We start from the raw sequence: 19,996 nt of genomic DNA on the forward strand, positions 1-19,996 counted from the left end.
GTTGTGTTTAATTGAAAGGCTGCTTCCGCTGTGACTGTGTTAGGAGGCAGCGCTGGCTGAAAAGAGGGGAAATGCTTTCAGTGTTCCTACTCTGCTTTTACTTGAGTTGTTTTGAGTTTACCTCAGGTTTTGCATAACCTTGATTGCACACTGGTTTTCCCAATACTTGAAGTATTTTCTGAGTCTTGTATGGCCCTAATATTAAGTGTCACAAATACGTTTTCTAGAATAAGAATTCCTTCTTACTCTCTTTACTAAGACCAGTTGTATCAGAGTGTTTTCCTTGCCACTGTTTTTTTTTTCTTTTTTTTTTCTGGCTTTCCCCTGGAAATAAGGAGTGAATTACATTTGAAAACAAAGCTTTAAGTTCCATTTGGTGTAGCTGAGCCCTCCTGCAGTGGCCACCTGGCTGAAAGCTGTATCATGTGTGATGCTGGCAGAGCAGGAGTCCTTTGCAGCAATGAGAAACCCAATCCTATACTGTTTCAGTATTTTTTGGAGCAAACTAAATTCTATTGCTTTCTGGGTTTTGATGGCCTGTGCTTGCCATGCTTTTCCTGCAAATAGTGGATGTATGGTTCTGATTTGCTCTTTCTATGCTTTGCTGCACGTGGCAGGAGATTTACCAATTGGGGGAGGATCCACAGTTTAAGCATTTGCTTTCTTGAAGAGACCTGCTGTTGAAGAGGGCAAATCATCTTCTCCCATTTCCCACAGATATCTCTTCTAGGCTTTGGAGAACTCTCCTGTCTTCCTTTAAAGGCAGCAGAGCTGGATAGATAAGTTCTGAGGAAGGAAATCAACAATTCTGACTGTATTTTTTTTTTAATCCAAGCAGATTGAACTGCTGGTTTCAGGTGCTCTTGATTTACATATTCCTTATATTAGTTGTATCTACCAAAGCAGTGGTGGGCAAAGTCTGGAAGTCCTGTCAACTATTTCAAAATAGTTTAATGCAGAAGAAAGTTGGCTGAAGATAGGAAATGCAGAGTTGGTAACATTTTGTGGAAAAGTCTGTGGATGGACTCTTGGAGCAGATTCAAATGTAATACTATCTCTGTGGCATTTATAAACAAACTGCAATTTTTCTTATGCTGAAACAGTCTTAGGTTTTCAGGTGGGTAATTAAGTGTTCTTGTATGACATTCAAGACAGAATTGCATGTGTTTTATTTTCCCCTTTATTTATATGTAAGAAAAGCAAGTTTTGTGTCATTCAGTTTGTGAGTGAAAGAACTGCATCGCCATTACGAAATTTAATGAATGACATCGGTGAGAAAGCTGTTCAGAACTGTTTACTGGCAGTAAAAACCTTTTTTTCCTTCAAAGAAGTCTTGGGAAATGGAATCACAGAGAAATACAAAGAAAAAAGTGATCACCCACATAACAAACTAGAACACATCCATGAAGCTACTCTGCTGTTTTCATAGGGAACAAAACCTGATCACAGAATCACAGAATTGTAGGGGTTGGAAGGGACCTCCAGAGATCATCGAGTCCAACCCCCCTGCCAAAGCAGGTTCCCTACACCAGGTCGCACAGGTAGGCATCCAGGCAGGTCTTGAACATCTCTGGAGAAGGAGACTCCACCACCTCCCTGGGCAGCCTGTTCCAGTGCTCCGTCACCTCACTGTAAAGAAGTTCTTGCGCACATTTGTGCAGAACTTCCTGTGCTGCAGTTTCCAGCCGTTTCCCCTTGTCCTGTCTCCACTCACCACTGAAAACAGTCTGGCCTCGCCATTCTGCCCCCCACACCTTAGATATTTATAGACCTGGATCAGGTCCCCTCTCAGTCTTCTCTTCCCAAGGCTGAACAGACCCAGTTCACTCAGCCTTTCCTCATAGGAGAGATGCTCCAGGCCCTTCACCATCTTCGTGGCCCTCCGCTGGACTCTTTCCAAGAGATCCTTGTCTTTTTTGTACTGGGGAGCCCAGAACTGGACGCAGTACTCCAGATGAGGCCTCACCAGGGCAGAGTAGAGGGGGAGGATCACCTCCCTCGACCTGCTGGCCACGCTCTTTTTAATGCACCCCAGGATGCCATTGGCCTTTTTGGCCACAAGGGCACACTGCTGGCTCATGGCCAACCTGTCGTCCACCAGGACACCCAGGTCCCTTTCCGCAGAGCTCCCCTCCAGCAGGTCATCCCCCAACCTGTACTGGTGCATGGAATTATTCCTCCCCAGATGCAAGACTCTACACTTGCTTTTGTTAAACCTCATCCGGTTTTTTTCTGCCCAGCTCTCCAGCCTGTCCAGGTCTTGCTGAATGGCAACACAGCCTTCAGGCGTGTCAGCCAATCCTCCCAACTTCGTATCATCGGCAAACTTGCTGAGGGTGGCCATTATCCCCTCATCAAGGTCATTGATGAAGATGTTGAACAAGACTGGACCCAGCACAGACCCCTGAGGAACACCGCTAGTTACAGGCCTCCAACCGGACTCTGCACCACCAACAACGACCCTCTGTGCTCTGCCAGTCAGCCAGTTCTCAACCCACCTCACTGTCCAGTGAGGATATCTCTATCTATGTGGTGTATTTTGTTTTCTGAGGTCAAACTTGGAGAAGACAGGCAAAGCACTGTTCAGAATTTCAACCAGCATTAAAAACTATTATGCTACATGCAGATCACTTCTTAAGAAGTACATACCATACTTATGTCATACATAAATGATATTTAAAGATGCAGTTTCCTTTGGAGTTTGCTGTCAGTACTGACTTTTGTGCAGTATTTGCTTGGTGTTGCTTATTGTGGGCATGTTTTTGATAAATCTAAGTCTTAGAAACAGCCCTAACCCTTTCAGCTATCCATAGTTCCCTGTTTTGACAGTGTGTTTACATGTAAACAGTAGGTGGAGCTGTCCTTTGCTAGAAGTTTGCTTAAATAAAGATATATTAAAATACTTTGGCATAATGAAAACAGTGACATTTTATTTTATTGGAAGAATTAAGTTTGTTTTTGTAAAGTTCTTTGGAAGAAATTTCAGATTGTTGTAATGGCATCCTGGTGAGATTTATAGTGATTCAAGTGAGACAGTAAAGGGATTGCTTATACTTGGCTCTTAAATTAAGGGTCTGCAAGGAGTTCTGCTCTGAGCAGCAGCCTGATTAGCAGTACAGCAGAAATACTGTTGTTTTTTCCACTCCTCTACTTCCAGTTCCCATCATCATAAGTGCAATGCATATCTTAATTGTCTTCTGAACGGGATCATCTGTGAATCTCCTCTTGAAAGCTTTGCTGTTAGTGTAGTCTTTGGCAATAATAAAAAGTTTGCTGCAGATGTTCTGTGGTTTTAGAAACACCCTTGCTCTTCTGTTTGGAAAGAACACAGTAAACTTTGGTCAAGCCTGAATTCTTTTATTGTGTTTCTTTACTGGCATGGAGACTGAAAGTTGAAACACTGGTATAGCAACAGAAACAAGGTGCTGTGTGCTATTACATGAGAGCTTGTTATTAGAATAAAGGCCTTTTTGTTTCTTTCCATTGAAACTGTACAAATGCAGTGGTGTAAGGTGGGTGAATGATTCAAGCCCACGAAGTGTGCCATCTGCAGTCAGTAGATGGAAGTGAAGCACAAAACCCTGTGCAGTGCTTTGGAGCAGAAATATTTTGGTAGTATGTTATCTTTGATTAAATTACGCTTGGACATGGATGCAGAGCTATTTGGCTGACATTGGCATTATTATTTTTTTTTAATATATATGTGGGGATTGTGGTCACAGTATTCTTTCTATGTGTCTGGAATTTTTGAATAAAGTCTCTTTGGTTTGTTTTGTTTCATTTTCTTTTTTGTTATAGACAATAAACTCAAACACATTTAACTTGTGGCCAGGTCTCCTCCTATGTCTGATTGTGATTAAATTTGAAGATAATTCTTAAAAATTTAGAAGAAAACAAATGTGTTGCTCTTGCAAATATATCATTTCACTGTTTATATTCTTTGCTAATGTAATACTGCCAATCACGTATCGAGTTTGTGAAACCTTTTTGTCTTAATACAAGTGTTGTTTAAAGCTACTTCAGTCTGGTCTTTCAGCAGAAGGAAACATTAATGTACAGGTAAACTCTTTTGAAGTTTTGAAACAAGACTTTAACATAAAAAATCAATAACAATGTTCATTTACAATATATATATCCTTAAGTGAAAAGGAAATTACTTTGTTGTATTAAAGAGCTTATAAATTTAAATATCATTTACTTGCAAGTGTGTCCAATTCAGTAGAGGGCATGCTTCATGTGTTGTCACCGAAATGAAACATTGCTCATGATATAGCTGTGCCATAAAAGCCTTGTCAAAGATTTTTAAATGACTGTTTTTAAGAGCATCCAGGCCAGGACTCATCACGTGATCACTTAAGATTATTTTTAATATACGTTTTGAAATATTAGAGTCAGATCAAATAATTGCCATTGAGAATGATGTAGATTGTCCATTGATCTAATTAATATTTAATTGTTTTAAAATATAATGGGAAAAATGTTGGGAAAATAATTAATTTTATTTGCATAAGCTGTGAATTATAGGTCTCTGAATAAGAAATAGGTGTTGAGGCAAGTCACAAGAATTAGTCAGCTTTTGAATAGATAAAATGGCTTACTGATGTTTTGGTTTTTGTTTACCGAAATTGGTAACTGGTATTGTTTTGGGAGATGTTGTAAGTTACAGTACTTAATTGTCTGGAATCTGTATTGAGCAGTGTTTCGAACATTTGTCTAAATAAACAACTTTTGCACTGAATAAACCAAATTGCTCAGGAGAAGCTGAAATGCTTCTTTAAGTTTTTGACTGTCTGTTAGTAGTCGGTGTACAGTTAGATCCTGCTTTGTAGAAACAAGCTGATTATATTTGTACATATATATCTGTATATACATATATACACACATACATAAAGGTAAAGCATTTGTAAGTTACTGAATAGTGATGTAGCTCCCTAAAAGGAGCAGTTAAATTGCTGTCTTCTGTTCTCTGCTAAGATTTATTCAGTTCGTGGTTTTTTGTTGTTTTTTTGTGTGTGGTTTTTTTTTTTTTGTTTTTTTTTTTTTTGTTTTTTTTTTTTTTTTTTAGATCAACCATAATGACTATTTTAGCCAAGCAAGAGAGTTCCTGGATATGGGGTGGGAAAACACCAGTTGCAATGTCCTTGGCATGCAACAATGCCATGTGGCACCAAGGTTTTGCTGAATCTCTGTGGCAGTTGTGGATTCTGTACTAAGTACTATGTTTTGTGCATCCTACAAGATGACAGAAAGGACTTTAGAATTAATGTTAAGAAAAGTGCTGACTAGTCAAAAGGAAAGAGAGAACAAATTTGAGGTAGCTGGAAGTGGTGTAGGACTAAAGGAGCAAACTATCACAGAAGACAGCCTGACAAAGGATTTAAATAGAATATATATTATATGCCAGTGTGCTTGCGTATACCGTTGAGTGTTGCACTTTAAGTGGAACATAGCAATACAGTAAAACTGGGTGGCTTGCCCAGTTCTGTTTTTCCATCATAATTGTGTAAGTTTGATGATTCAGTCTTGCAAAGGAGAATTAGTTACACAAAGACATATTGACTTACATATGTATGTACTCATACATCATCATGTTTTCCATTTATTTTTATTTGCCTCCCACCCAAAGTGATTGTTAGAGTATTCTTAGCTATGGATGTCTTCCAGAGATCATCAGAGAAATAATCTACCGATTAACCTACCAATTAACAACAACCTCTCTTTGTCTGGGACGACAAGCCAAGAACACAATGAAGTATTCAGTGTTTGAAAACATATGTCTTAGTGCTAAATGAGGACATGTACAAGCCATCTGGAATCCTTTGGGCATATTATTTTAAGACAAATAAGTCAGGTTTTTTTTTTTTTTTTGCGAGAGGTTTAGGGCATCTGGGAGATGATGCAACCAAATTTGCAGATTTAAAGTTTTTTTAATGATATTTCCAAGGGTTACTGTTTCTCAGAGCTGGTGACTCTTTGGTTGGGATGTGGTCTAGTGTTCTGTGTTTATTGATGTGGTAAAAGAGGTGAAGAGTAAAGCAACATTTGTGATCATGATACATATTTAGTCAAGATGAAGTAGATTTGAGTAACTCTGGAGTGGCAGTTCTTCCCACTATCAACATAGCACTCAGTTAAGATAGATAGCTACTATAAGATGCTTAATTCTGACAGACATCAGCTATTTACTCAAACAGTTCTGAAATTTGTTTTGACTTTTGAGAGAGCAAGTAGGAAATATCTCTCTGTCCACTGTCAACAGTGGTTGCTACTTTTTGTTGATGCTGATCTAGTAGTCAAAAGAAAATGAGTGGTAGAGTGCATTTAAAAAAAAAAAAAAAGTGGAGGGGGAAGAGGAGAATAATGAATTTAAGCTGATATGAGTTTAAAAACAAAGCTCTGAATGACTGAAAAGCAAAATTTCTAATCCATGTTAAAACACCTAAGTTATCGGTCATGTTTGTCAAAGCCTTCTGAATATACTGGGGTACATAAAATTATAGACAATGTATAAATGTTAAATTCTAACTGTGGGCCATACTTAGGTATCTGCATTTAAATGCTTAGAACTGAAAAATATTATTTTTATATTAGAGTGCTTTTGTTACATTTCTCCCACCTAACAGATTTCTTTGTTTTATGGCACGTAAAATAATTTTGAGAGTAGTAACAGATCTAATATTTGGGCATGGTTTCTGTTTTATTGTTGTGGGTTTTTTTGTCTTTGTTTTTTTTGTCAGTGGTAACAGTGTTGGCAACAGGTGCCACAGTACTGTGTATGTATGTGTGGAAGGAAGAGGCTTTCTAGTTCCGTCTGTCCTTCAGCTTAGTGGTGTAAAAAATATTAGATCCTTCATTCTTGAACCAGACACTCTCACCTCATATTCCCATGCACTCTGGCCTCGTCTATCCATGCTGCAGCTTAGGATCATAGAATCATAGTATATACTGAGTTGGAAGATGCCTTCGAGGATCATGGAGTCCAACTCCCAGCTCCACACAGGACTACCCAGAATCCAAATCATACATCTGAAAGTGTTGTCCAAATGCATCCTGAACTCTAGCACTTGGGACCATGACCACTAGCCTGGAGAGCCTGTTCCATGCCCATCACATGCTGTTGGAGAACCTTTCCCTAATATCCAGCCTGATCCTCCCATGACATGGCTCTATGCCATTTCCTTGGGCTTTGTTGCTGTCACCAGAGAGCAGAGCTCAGAGCTGTCCTTCTGCTCCTCTCTATGAGGAGCTGTAGGTGGCTATGAGGCCTCCTTTCAGTCTGATCTTTTCTGGGCTTAGCAAACCAAGGGAATTCTTCTGCTCTGCATATGCCTTGCCCTATAGACCCTTCACTGTCTTTGTAGCTCTCCTTTGGATAGCTAATAGCTTTATGTCTTTTCTGTACTGTGGCGCCCAAAAAAGAGCATAGTACTCGAGGTGAGGCTGTACTAGAGCAGGACAATTGCTTTGCTTGCCTGGCTGGCAGTGCTAAACATTTCTCCTTCATCCAAGAATTCACCTTTCTATGCTTTTAACAGCCACTGCTGTACATGCCTTCAGAGGTGTGACAGATGAGAGGCTCTGCTTCTCTGAAAATCTGTCCATCTGTAGTAACTTGGAAGGCATAGGAATGTTGCAGGTACTGGAAAGCCTGCAACGGAGAGGGAAGAATGGTTGAGCTCAAATGTTTGTGCACTGCAGCTATTGCTAAGATGGGAGGAAGAAGGAGAATCAGTAGTGACCAGTGAGGAAGGAAAGCAAGCCATAGCTGCTATTAAGCATCACAGTCCTGCTGGAAGCAGGAAGCAGAGTACTGCTGCTGTCAATTCTGGACTGACAGACTTATCTTGAGATCACCGTAGTGTTTATACCCATACCTGTAACCTTTGTGTTGGATGCTATGCTCCTGCAACTGATGAGGGAAGGGGGCTTTCAGGTGACCATCAAACCCAGAGCAAATTGGTGTGTATTCTTGGAAGGTGAGCATATGCTGCTAGAAATAAGCCTGTCACATCTGCTTTCGGTCTACTGCAAGGTTTAGTGCTCTGTGGGTACAGAGCTTTACTCTGGAGAAGTCAGCCACACAATATTCCCCCTTTTCATCTCTCCAAAAAGCTAGGGAGTAGTTGGTGTTCTCTTCTTCATTAACAATTTAAGAACTGGGTGACTTTTGAAAATAACTAACCAAAAACTAAGATTGAATTGTTTTTATGGTACTTACTCTTAAAGAGTGTTACTGAAACTTCCTAAGAAGTACAAAAACATGTTGAGTTAGTAAGAATAACATCTGGAAATTACACCAACACGGAGGCTTAAGGGGCGTCATCTGTCCTACTAAATTGCTCTCACTTAGTTTGCAAAATATCCAACTCCCTTGGCAGTACTGTTGCTTCATGGATTTTGTGATCTTATTACTCTCCTCAGAAGTATCTGGCATTGGATATGATTAGAGGCAAGCTACTGGGAGAGATAGATCTGTATTCCTAAGATTATGGATGAGGAAAACAATTTATCTGGAATTTTTCAGCTAGTCTGTGAATATGAGGATTCCAAGATATTTTCTTATTCATCATGGTTCTGTCAAGTGAGAAATGGACCTTAGCAAAGTGCTCCAGCCAATGAAAGTCTCTGTGCTCTCACATTAGATTGAACTAAGTTTAAAGCTATGTGTATTTGGCGATTCCTGTAGTCTTGGAAAAGCATCCACTTATTTATTCAATTGGTCACAAAATGTACTTTCCTCTTTACTTGTTTTCTTGTCCCTATGGAGATAATTAACTAAGTGTTAGATGAAAAAAATAAGGATTGTATGTTTGGAAGAGTGCATTGGTATTTTTGACCTTTGCTCTTTAGACACCTTGTTCATTCGTAAGTCTTTATGTTTAAAAAAAAAAAAAACCCACACTTTTAGACTCTGAATTTTAAAAATTTACTCCTACTGGTAAATCTATCTTGAAAAATAATTATTTTCTTGAAATGATGCCTGTATTACAGTACATAGACTGCAGTGTTAATTTAAGATGGAAAAAAGTCGTACTGTGGAGTTGTCTTCATGTCTATGTATGTGGCTTGTCTGGTTAACTTTTTGTTCAACTTTTGAAGTTAAGTCTTTCCTTTCCACTCAAGCTACTCGTACTACTCAAAAACTCTTACTACTTTAGTCAGATTCTAGTATTTCTTCCATTAAATATGTTCATGCCTTCAAACCTGTGAGGAAGCTATTTTTCATCATTCCTTAAATATAAATGACTTTTTTTGTCTTCAGGTCAACTGATATGGTAGACTTAGTACCAGTCTTGTCATTGGCCATTTGTTCTATGTGCAATTTGTTTCAGAACTTGCTTCAGTTCACCTGCGTATTTTTTCAGTTCTAATATGGCAACTTTGTTGAAAATACCTCATAATCACTGGTCATTTTCCAACTGTGTATTGCACTGTGGCATGAAAACCAGAGCAGAATAATTGATTTACTTATTGGCTCATGTCTTGATCATCGTGTATCGCCAAAGGAATCCAAATCCTTATTTTCTTTATTATCCAAATAAGACTGTGTATGTAAAATGTTTGGTTTATCTGATTTCCTTTATGCATTCTAAACACGCTCAGTTTTTTTTCCCTGTGTTTCCCAATGCCTAATCTTACTTTTATGGGATTTCCCTTTTATTCAATTTAAACCAAATGAGCTCAAATTAAAACTCGGTTAAAATCATATTATAGTTGTCTATATTTTGGCTTATCTGAATGATATCTTCATAAGTAAATCTAGAACAATCTCAGTGAGTATATTAAAATATATATATGTGTATATATTTTACATCTAGCAAGCGTTTCAGTGGCCGCTTTTATTTGCCTGTGTTTTTTCTTTGTATTTTGGAATTTCATTTTCTTTATTGGGACACCAGTTGCTTCAGGAATGTAACAATATTGTAGAATGTTCTGTGCATATTGCTGTGCTGCTCTGATTCTGTAATACACTCTTGCACTACCATGTTAAGTTGCTTTTATCTTTCCTTCCCCACTGTCATAACTAAATTCTATCCTTGCTGCTACTATCATTTTATCCACGGTATATCAAATTGCTTAAGTACAAAGCTGCTTCAACATGCTCATTTTCAGTGTTTCTTGGACAGAACTGGCTCTTCTGTAGGGAGCCTGGTACCTCGCCCATTGTGTTTTTGTTACTTCCAGACAACTTCTTGTAGCATCCAGTTTTATTTCCTATGCTATTCTAATGGTAAAGATTACTTCTTAGACAGTATGGAATTTTTGGTGTTTGTGCAAGGAAGACTATCAGTTCTTCTATATCCCTGGGGGAGGTTGAGGTCATACTTCTCTTTCTTCCCACAAGGAGTGGGTAAAAAATGAACAACTGTCTTGCCAGTGTAAAGTAGTCTTCAGGAGTTAAACGTCTGTGCCCACAGAGACTTGAACTGTGCATAGATGTAGTACTGTGGAGCAGAGCGTGACCATGACAGAGCATGAAGGAGAGTATGGTGCAAGGCAAGATAATGCTGTTGTCATTCTTTCTGACAGTAGCTGCCATCTTTTGGCTGTGAATCTTCGGATTCTCTTTAGAAAAACGAAAGAACAGTTGATATACGAATGTGTAGTTGACATCTATCTCCTTTTGAATTTATAGGAGTTTTCTGCTACGCTGCAAGACAAAAGGACTTGAAATAGCAGAGGGGCTTTAAAAAATAAATGAGAGACTGATTGGGTTGGGATTAGATTAAACTTTGTTGTTGGCCTTGTGCTGAAATCTCCCCCTGTGAGCACGCAGCAGGGAAGGTGATGAGGATTTAGGCCCCATTATTTCTTGAGTACCACCAATAACTTTTCTAAATTCCTTTTCTCCTACTCCTTACTGGAATAGTTATATGCAACAGGCATGTAACTGTCCAGGGAAATTTTTGTGCAGAAATTGGCTGGAGCTCTTAAACCATGGATCTGAGTATTTCTGTGAATATTTTAAACGTTACAGATGAGATGTTGGACTCTTCAATGCCATTAAGTTTTGTTGATGACTTACTAAGGTCAGGGTTTCACTTATGTTTACATTTGTATTGGACTTTCTTTTGGTGATACTCTGAGGGTGGGAAGGTTTTTCATTATTTTTCTAAAACAGTGCTGATCCAGTGGTGCATCTGGATTCACTTTCAGGAGGGGACAATACAGAACAAAATTATTAAAGAAAAAAAAAAAGATGAAATCAAACTCAAAAGGCTGCATTTTCCTGTTTTATATGAGGAAACTTCATGTTTTCCCAATTGAAGCAAGCTATGATTTTTTGAATCTGCTACTATATATCATGACTGCTAAAGGTAATAATGCAGTCATTATCAAAGGTATGCTGCAAGGCACCATGGGCTGACATTCTCAAATCACCATGTAAATCTGCCTGACACAGCCTTACAAGAAATAAAACACGTCTGAAAGCTCCGATGTTTAGTCTAAAAACACACATGGCTGTGGTTGCTATTTTAGCCTATGCAGACTAACTGTAGAAGCCTTTTGTCAGCTTTCAGGCCTACTGAGTGGTGTCAGCTTGATTTGTGTCTTAATTTGCTGACTTTTTGGTTTGATGCTCTCCGTTAAAATTCACATAAATACTCTGTGTGTTTTTGTTTTATTTAGTAGCTTTACCCAGTCTAAATGTTCCTCGAAAGGCTGCCGGTGATATCTCTGGAGCTAAGAGAAAGCATTTTCAACACTGATGCACTGGTAGACTCGTTTTCTTTCACCGTGTGTATGATACAGAAAAGATCGAGACAGAGGAAAAGTTTTATAAACTGATGATATAACCAAATGCAGAGAAGAAACACAGTGTTGGTCATGCAAGATCTTTCCTTTATGGAAAAATAACAAATAAAATGATGAGACTAATGTAAGACATGAAACACTTCAGTGTAGGGCCTTTTGTGGCACTAAAGCTTGTTCTGCTAAGTTAATGGATTCTCCTTGCTCCATCTCACTTGCCTCTGGTCTGTAGGTCTGCTTTGTTTGACAGTGATGACTCTTTACTGGCAGTGGCTACAAGAAACCAGGAAGCAGTCCAGGACTGGTCTGCAGTCCAGACTTGCAATTAGGATGGTGCTTTAACACCATTTTTCCTTGCATATTGAAGGCACACGTGATTGGTTGTGATAACATTCCTGATGAGACACTACAGACTTTCCTCACATAGCCTAAGTTAGCGGACTAGCATCAATGTCCCTTTTTCCTTGGAGCAAGCATGATGTCACTTCTAATACAAAATACAAATCAGGCAATTTGTATGATATTTTAATGTTATATGTGTATTGTTTGTGTGGCCAGAATGACTCCCCTTATGTCTTCAGTTAAGGAGAGGTCCACAGGCCAGTGCAAGGATGCAGGTGGTGTTTCTTTTTGAGGGTGAAATTAAGCTTTAATTTTCATTTTTTTAATTTTTTTTTTTTTTTTTAAGACTGACAAATTGACAAATTCTCTTTGGACTTCTGATAAGAATAGATATATTGTAGAAATATTACCCATCATTTAGAAGTAGTGTCATTGCCCTTGCTTAAATGAGTCTCCCTATATGTTTGAAAACAGAGAATGGTGTTACATCTGTTGTGTATTGTTAAATACCTGCCAAATCACATATCTTAAGCCATAATTTATGTATGAAGCATCCTGACATGCTTCCTAAATCTCCCAGTGACTGCAACGAAGCTAGGATCTTGTCTATAATATAGAAAGATATTTGTTGTCTGTAACTGATAAACTTTAATTTAAAAAAAAATCTAGGTTCACATGTGGTGCTGTCAGTATTTGTCACTACTAAATACTGTATTTTGTTTTGCTTTCCACAGGTAGAGTCACCCCAGAACAGCTCAGCTCCTATGTACAACTTTTCAAAAATAATTTCAAAGCTTTGGAGAATCACTGTGGTCTTCTACAGCTTGTGCTGGCTGTAGTCCAGACTTTGAAACACCCTCAGATTTCCAAATGGGACAACTTCCTAGCCTTTGAGAGATTACTTCTGCAGGTACATACTATGTTAATTTCTTTTTTTTTTCTACTTAAGTCAAAATGTTTTATATATATGTATTTTAAATTCCTTTTGAATTTTGTAGCTTGTATTTTTTTCTAATGGGGTTTGTAGAATGCATCATTAAGAAGCTGTCCTTTATTGTTAAAATAGAGAAGGAATGGGAACATACATAGTTAATCTTTTTTAGTTTTGTCTAGGAGTAATTTTAGAAATGAAAAGGTAAACCCTAAAGGTGAAATATATGAATGATACAAATTGGATGATTGTGATTATATGTATATGAAATATCATGATGATAAAGCTTCTAGCACTAGATAGGATTACTATTACTGTCACGCTGAAGTCACACTTGAGGTAATGGGTTGCATCAAATGCAGAGAAGACTTTATTACTCTGTGTTGCTCTATAAGACTTGTATAACTTACCAAGGGGATGAAAATGTAGTAGAAAGTTCCATGCAGGAGAAAGTGAAGATTCTTTCACTCAAAAACATCTGCCCTCTGCTTTTCCCACAGTCACCTTTTTAAGGCATCCTGTTGGTGGCTACAGTATTGTTGACATACCCTCTTGTATCACACATGGATTCCTCTCAGGAAGTTAAGAGTTAGTGGCATTTCAAACTCTATACTACTAACCTTTGGGAATGTTTGGGGAAAAAGGAGGATTTTTTCCAAGAACTTAAGCATTAATTTTTGCTGAAATCAGAAGCTTGACACTTTCCTCACTGTGCTGTTTCTTCTGCACTTATGTTGGTTTTAGAGAAACCATTTCCTGAAATCTTAGCGGAAGATAATTCCTCATGAGGTGAATTCTAATGAAGTTGGAATCAGCCTTAAGTGAAATGCATAGTTTGGACTTCAACAAAAATATTTGTTTGGTATAAATTTACTATTCCTTTTTCTTGATATTTAAAACAAACCAATCACTCAACCTTCTGCATGATCTCTGTCAGAAGGATGCAATCCCTGGTTCATTTGGAAGTCCCAGCCTGTGCTTTATAACCTTCTGGTTGAAGAACGTTTGTGGCATTTAGTGGGGAGGGAGGCAAAAGATGCAAAACTTTTAATGGCTCCTGCCTACCTTAATAACAAAAATATTTTGTAAAACAAACAAAAAAAAAAAAAACAGCAAACCACAGCTGTTCTCCTTTGCTAAGACTGAAATATTTTGAGTAATATATGCAACACTGTATAGTTAAGAAATCATAGCAGCCATTCTTTTTTTTTTTTTCTGGATGGTAGAGCATGGCATTTCAAAGCCCATAGTCCCTTTCCCCTCTCTTGTCATGAATTGTGTCATGTAGCTCTTCTCAGAAGCTGGATAAGTTCCACCTTAAAACCAGTCCAGTGTTAGAATCAAAATAAAGCTTCAAGCTCAGCGTTGTTTTCACAACAGACAACTGCCTGTAAAATAAAATAAAAAATAATTTAAAAAAAAGCCTAAAAACATGCCTGAAATCATCAGGGAATGGAAGAACAGAGGTAAGAAACAACCAAGCTATATATTTCAGAAAAGAAATGTGTAACAAGCACTCTCAAAATCATGCACAGCTTTGGATTATAGCCCCTGCCTTCCATACATCATATTAAGGTAAAATATGTTAGCCAAAGCAAACTGTCTGAGCAAACATAATTGTTGCTTAAGACGTACTCATTTTCAGTAGTTCAAACAGCAGTTACTTTGAATCACACAATCTGTACAGCATGTATTCTTTTACTGGGTCTGTTTTGAAGATGAAGCCTGAGATGCATGATCTGTTTTTGAGCATGTGGCCTATCTCTGATCTGTTGACTGGCTTTTGTAGGAAGAGGAGAATACTAAGAGACCCAGAAGATCACAGAGAAATTTTTATTGAAAAAAGCAAGCTGTAACATGTTGTGAATGGTTAGCACATAGCGCTCTGCACTGCATTTGGTGCCATGGCAGTGTATTCCAACAGGACTGCTGAGAAATTCTTTAGTGGAATTGTTATATCTCAGACATAAAAAAAAAAAATAAACCTTAAAAGAATCCTCAGTATGAAGGAGTTGTTTCTACATGAGAGAAGTACTGTTGCTATCTTCTATTGGAACTGTGTAGAAGGCATGAAAGATCTACTGGGAAAAATATTATTAGACTCTGGGCAATGTAGAGATTCTAGATTTTTCCCTTATGGATGCATGCCAGACTTCAGCTGATGCTGGAGAAGATAACCCATAATAAACAGCCAGTGTTAGTATTCTCAGATTCCCTAGAAAAATAGATCTACATGTTTTTGGAATTTCTCTCATTACTGAACTGCTCTGATTGCCCTCCTGATCCTCTGCTTAATCTACATTGTGCTTTTCAGGAAAAGCACACTGCTGACATTAATGCTTTAATCATTAATGCGTTGAATAACCTCTTCCATTTTCCTTCTCATCTGAACATCTTGCTTTCTGTGAATGTTGCAGGTACTCAGTTCTATAAATGGCCTGGTAGAGGCAGAAAGCAGCCTGCTTCCAGTATTTTATCATAATTTAAATCTGTAACTACAATTTTAGTCCTATGATTATTATATGTTTCCAGTAAGGAAGTTTGGTTTTGACTAGAAATCCACTGAAAGTCAGTGCATCTGCTTACTTGATACGGATTTGTTTTCTCTTTAAATTAAATGGATGAGTGGTCTGAGAGTGAAGTCGGATTAAAATGGGATTATAGCCTTGATCACAAGGGAAAGTGATTTCTGTGCTGGGTTAGCAGAAATGCATCAGGATGTTCCATCTTATCAATCATTAGTTTTCTGCTGCTCTACCTCTGCACATGATGGAGCTTTTGCTACCAGAAGTTTTAAATGTTCTGTGAATTAAAACAGTGTGCTCTTTTTACCAAGAAAGCATCCTACCTCACAGTATTTTTCTTCTCTTGAGGTTTTCTTTCCTTTTTTTTTTTCTTTTTTTTTCTAATTCCAGTCATCCGTGAGGCTGATTGGTGGGAAATAGAATACAAAAGCTGTGCCATGCTTCCTCCCATTACTTCCCATGTCACTGCCTTGTTTTCCTTCAAGTGAGGATTTAAAGTTTAGGGAGGTAATACAGAGAAAGTAAGAAAGAGTCATTTCACACTTTTCAACTATCTTCAGCAATATCTTCTCCTGTTCTCCTCAAAACTGGGACATTCGTGGAGGTTTATTAAGCAGTAGAAACCCATGAAATACAAAAGCACAAGAAGATTTCTTTTTGGAACTTAAACAAAATGTGGGATTGTAGAGTAAAAATGTTCTTATTTATTATTTGTAGTATGTACTGCTTATAGATGCACTAAGCAGGAATTTCCAACTCCACATTGAGTATAAAAGTACTCAGCAGCATCAAACAGTGTAAAAGATGTGCCCTTGGGAAGCGCAGTTGTTTTGTAAAAGGTCTTGCTCTGAAGTTCCCCAGGTAGAATACTGCTTCTTACAACTAGCTGCATCCTTCTGGAATAAACTTGCTGTCAAGTTTTAAGAGCATAATGCTTCTCGTACTGACAAGGATTCTACTTCATGAATAGCCCCATCCATTCAGTTCCCAAGGTTGGGAATTATTCAGTGCTGGCAGGTTTATCAGATTGTTTCTAAAATGACATGTGGAGTACTTCGGGGGGAAAATACAATTCACTAAGCAGTTTGAAATTCTACTACTGTACTCTGCAGTGAGACGGGGAGAATTTAATTTGATTACAAATTTTTGTAGGTTGCCAAGAGCCAAGATGTTCTGTCACAATGAAAAAATTCCTCTTAGTACCATCATTTCTCTGTGGCAACAAATTCTGCTTATAGTTTTGTCACCTGACACTGCATGGCAGCTAAGGATCTTTTATGTCTTCTCAAGCAACTGCCTGCTGTACATTTTAAATATAAACCTTTCTATTAAACTGAGTAGATCTAAACTGCCAGTTCTTGTGAGTGTTGTTTGGATCCCATAGTAGAGAGTTCTAGTGTAAATGCCTATTTAATGATTTCTTTCTGTAATGGATAATGCAAATGTACCAGAACTACTGTATTAAAATAAATCCACTGTTCAAAGTAAGGAATCTTTTTGTCTTTCGTGATATTGATAGGGAGGGCATTGTTGCTTTTTGAGGCTTTGTGTGGCAGATTTTATACCTGCTGACTGGCATTTCAGAGTTTACTGGGGAATTAGACAGCTTCAGCACTGAGAAAGCAAAATCCTCCAAAACAGTTCAGTTTCATTCCATAGGTGAAAAACTAGAGTGTAAACTGGGGACTACGTTGCTCTGGTTGGCTCTAGGTAACTTTATGATTTGTATCCAGCTAAAATCCTCTTGACTTTCACCTTTTGTGATCGTTTAACTTCTCAGACTTAAAGCCTTTTGAATTAGGGCCGAGTCCTCTGTAAGCTTTTCAGTCCTTTCAGGTCATGCACCTCCAGCTGTGGCACCAGAAATGTCAGCAGGGAGTTTGGAAATGATGTGTTTTTGACAACAGTTACTCATTTGGCCTGAAGATGTCTGCAACCATCCCTCTCGTAATGTCCTATTTCTCTTCGATTTGAGTTTGTGTTCAGCCTAGCTGGCTCAACACAGACTGGAAGTATAGAACACTGACTGTTTAGAAAAACAGATGCAGTGCTGGGATGTCAATTTGCAAGCAATGATTCCAAGATGAGCAGCCACGTATTTCTATATGAAATTCATTCTTATTTATGAATTCAATACAGAATGTGTAGAATATCTATTCTACATTTAACTTGATTGTTTTTAGTAGAAGAATTGCTAACTGTTTTAAAAAAATTGCAGCTTCTTTTTTGGTTTTTGTGTTTTTTTTGTTTTTTTTTTTTTAAAGACATGATATTACAAGGAAGGGGAAGCCTTAAAATTTTAGCAAAAGGTATCTGGAGTTTTTATTGGCATCTAGTAATAATGTAAGTAGGTCAAATACTGTAATAGTGGAACCTGTGTATACATGCTTACGTGGATAGCTCCTGGAGATCTGTGGACATACTATTTTCATGTTTTAATTTTCAAATACAATTAGATTTATTATTGTTCTATTTGCTCTTTTTGATATTGTAAAATTTGTCAGAAGACTTTTATGTGTCTGTAATGAGATGAGAAACAGAAAATACAGATTTGTTTTTAAGAGAAACAGAAACTTCATGCCAGATGGTCATTCCAATGTTTTTATTTTTCTGTTGGCTGCAAGTGGTTATGAGGTTAATAAAATGACATCATTTCTTCTCCTATGAATATTAGAGTGCAAACTCAGAGAAGTGGGAAAAAAAAAAAATGCAATACAGCTGAGTATGTCAAATTTCTATTAGTTTTTCAGTAGCAAGATGTAATAACATGAGTGTTGATAACCATTCTATCTTGTGCCATGATTTTTTTTACTATTTTTTACAAATGCAGGGTAGGCACGATACATTATTTAATCAAGGATGACTTTACTATTTACTTGCACTTTTGGATATTTCACAATATGATAAGTATTATTCATGTATGCATGCCTGCACAGGACACTGCCAAGAGGTTTGGAAGCTATAAGGCACCATCTTGCAGATTTTCTCTATCCAAAACTCATTGCAAGTTTAAGACCTCTGACTTTTCTAGAGGGTGGTTTATTAACTTTAAACCAGTTTACTCAAAAGCCGAAGTATAGGCTTCAGGGCCGTTGAAGCAAGCAGCTTGATACAGAGCAGAGAGGAAATAGAAAAGCTTTTGGATATATTGATCTTGCTCTGAAAAAAATAATTCATTGCTCAGCTGTAGTGGGAGCTTCATTTTTGCGTTGAATAGATTAGGATCAGTGGCATTCCTTGTTATTATTATTTATATTGCTTTAGTTGACAAGTAATTTATAATTACGTAGCTCAAGTCAGTTCAATAAATTGTCTTTCTGGTGGCCTATAATGTTGGTCAATAAATCCTTTTAGAAAAGATATTTAACAGCATTTGACAAGAAGATCTATGACATTAATGGTCTGTAATTAGAGATATTATTTAGACGGGGGAAAAAAAAACACCTTTAAGTTAAATCAGTCACTTCTTAACATAAAGTTACATATGGAATGAATTGCCTTGGTGGGAGTCTTGCATAGCACCATGTTGATAGCAAAGGTCATCCTCTGGAATTTGGTACTTTTTATGTTGAGTTTGCAGTTTGGACACTGATACCAAGTCCTATCTTACACACCCAGAGGATCAAGTATAATTTGTTGATGACTTCTGAAGAGAAAATAGTCTGAAGCAAATACCTGCTTAAGCGTCCAAATTATTTACGGTAAGTTCTTATGGTTTGTTAAGTTTACTCCATTTAAACTGGGAGTCATTTTCAGAATATCTGAACTTGTATATAGGCAGTGTCTAAACATATCTTTAACTTTCAAAGCAATTGTTCTACCTGGAATTTACTTCAAGTTTCTGATCTTGCTTAATGACTATTGTATACTGGCCCTGAAATAGTGCTCCTGCCTCGTGTCTTGGTTCATTTCTTTTGCTTGTTCAATGCCTTTAGTGTTCATGACACCATAAGAAGTTTTTTAAAATAATTAAGTTGTTTGGGCTTTCTATACATTTCTGTAAGGCTGAGTCCTAAGCTGCTGGAGGCACCTCAGTGCTATAGCAACATGGGTAAATCACTGGTCTGAATTTGTGGAAATGATGAGCAGTTTGGAGTGTATCTGGGTTTGTGCATTGTACTTGACGTTCCATAGTGGAGAAGCTTACTGGTTCCAAGTTCACAGGAAGGTCAATTATGGACCATTTCCCAGGCTTGGCATACCAGAATTAAGACATTCCATCTAATTTTGCTCAGAAAGATATCTTTATGTATTCTAATAGTTATATTTATAAATACATAATTATATATAGTTACATATAGCACCACATAATTTATATAATATATTCCTAATATTCTGTAAGTAGAATGTTCTTGTCAGACTACGTGGAAACAAAGTAAACTACAGGTAGGAGTTGTGTTAAGATTATTTTAGCATTAAATAAATTCTTCTAGAGTGAACGAAA

The 19,996-nt window shown here is 37.5% G+C and overlaps 1 protein-coding gene across 1 annotated transcript in view; it reads left to right on the top strand.

Annotated features, from left to right (window-relative positions):
- The window catches only part of SCFD2 (sec1 family domain containing 2), a gene marked incomplete at both ends in the record, with an annotated part of 175,459 nt that overhangs the window by 30,065 nt on the left and 125,398 nt on the right, over nucleotides 1-19,996 (top strand). Inside the window, one exon of the mRNA XM_079534886.1 lies at nucleotides 12,835-13,006. Within this exon, the coding sequence (XP_079391012.1) occupies nucleotides 12,835-13,006 (172 nt within the window). The remainder of the gene's footprint in view (nucleotides 1-12,834; nucleotides 13,007-19,996) is intronic.

This window comes from Tetrao urogallus (genome assembly GCF_951394365.1).
Source record: "Tetrao urogallus genome assembly, chromosome: 4".
NCBI classification, from domain to species: domain Eukaryota; kingdom Metazoa; phylum Chordata; class Aves; order Galliformes; family Phasianidae; genus Tetrao; species Tetrao urogallus.